General features: G+C 42.0%; 1 protein-coding gene across 1 annotated transcript in view; it reads left to right on the top strand.

The window, feature by feature from the left end:
* Positions 1-239: 239 nt before the first annotated feature.
* LOC100789502 (alcohol dehydrogenase-like 3) overlaps positions 240-1,333 on the top strand; it is a 73,844-nt gene continuing 72,750 nt past the window's right edge. The window contains exons 1-2 of the mRNA XM_014773191.2: positions 240-312; positions 445-563. Coding sequence (XP_014628677.1) covers positions 240-312; positions 445-563 — 192 coding nt within the window. The remainder of the gene's footprint in view (positions 313-444; positions 564-1,333) is intronic.

Here is a 1,333-nt window from a genome sequence, read left to right as displayed (position 1 = left end):
GTCTCAAAACCATCGTAGAATGGTTGTATTTATTTGCCAAAATGCCATTGTATTTCTTTCTAAGACGATTTTTTGTCAACCGACGCTAAACCATTATCGTAAAAACACATTTTTCTAGTAGTGATTGTTCATTTTTATCATAAAATTGCATTGTTGTTTACGGTTGAACTCTCACCTAGGGAGAAATACACACAAACACACCAAAAAAATTTAAAATCACTTAACAACTCAATAAAGATATGGCAGGTCCAGAGGTTGCTATTAGGAGCTTGAATTCAAATGATACCAGGGGAAAGACCATTACTTGCAAAGGTACGTAACACTAAAATTCTATATTATATGTTCAAATCATATTCCACAATTCTCGCATAATGCATGCCAAATTTCGCATCCTCATAAAACAATATTATTATTATATTGCCATCAATATTCATCATTATGAAGCTGTCGTGGCATATGGTCCTCGAGGACCCTTTGTGGTGGAACGTGTTCTTGTCCATCCTCCTCAGAAAATGGAGGTTCGAATCAAGATCCTATTCACCATAATCTGCCACACCGAGCTAGCTTTTAGGGTTGAGTTAGGCTTCTCACATTATTTATTCTAAGACAGTATCAGAGCCTTAGCGCCTTCCTTTGGCTTTCGCACACAGGCCCTAGCGCCGTTCAGCCCCTTTCTTTTTCTTCTCCATCACCATGTCTCACTCAAACTCTATCTTTTACACTGCTCTTGCTGTCTCCAACATCAAGAATCATGTCCCAATCATTCTTGAGATGGAAAATGTCCAATACGTGACATGGGCTGAACTTTTCAAACCCCGATGAGCCTTTTTACTCGTTGTCTCTCTCAAATCTCTTCTCATACCTTATCTCTCTCAAATCACTTCCCTTACCTTACCTTCCCTCCATCTCTTATTTCTTCTTTTTCTCACCGCTATGATGGACAATAAGAGTTATTTCCATTTCGTCTCTTGCGGGTTTCCAATATAAAGGAAACCATATCTCCCATCACTCCTTGAAAATGGGATAAAGGGCCGGGTCGAAAGAACCTACCTCCATCCATCCAACCTGGGTTTCCGGGGCCCCCCAAAGGTGCCAAATCCAGGGGGGTAGGGGACCGTTTAATTTTACCCAAAAGGGATCCTCCAACCCTCCCTTTTTTTCCAGGGGCCCGTCCGGGGGCCCCACCCTTGGGGGAAACCCGGGATTGGGAAAGGGTGGGTGGCCCCCCCAAACCCCTTTTTGGAAACCAAAATTTTTCCCCCTTTTTAAAACCAAAAAAAAAAGGGGGGGGAAATCCCCTGGGGAATTCCAAAAAAATTTTGGGGAAAAAAAA

This window comes from Glycine max, unplaced genomic scaffold (genome assembly GCF_000004515.6).
Source record: "Glycine max cultivar Williams 82 unplaced genomic scaffold, Glycine_max_v4.0 scaffold_49, whole genome shotgun sequence".
Taxonomy (NCBI): Eukaryota; Viridiplantae; Streptophyta; class Magnoliopsida; order Fabales; family Fabaceae; genus Glycine; species Glycine max.
Note: the sequence above shows the minus strand (reverse complement) of the source record. Positions and strands in the feature narration are given on the sequence as shown.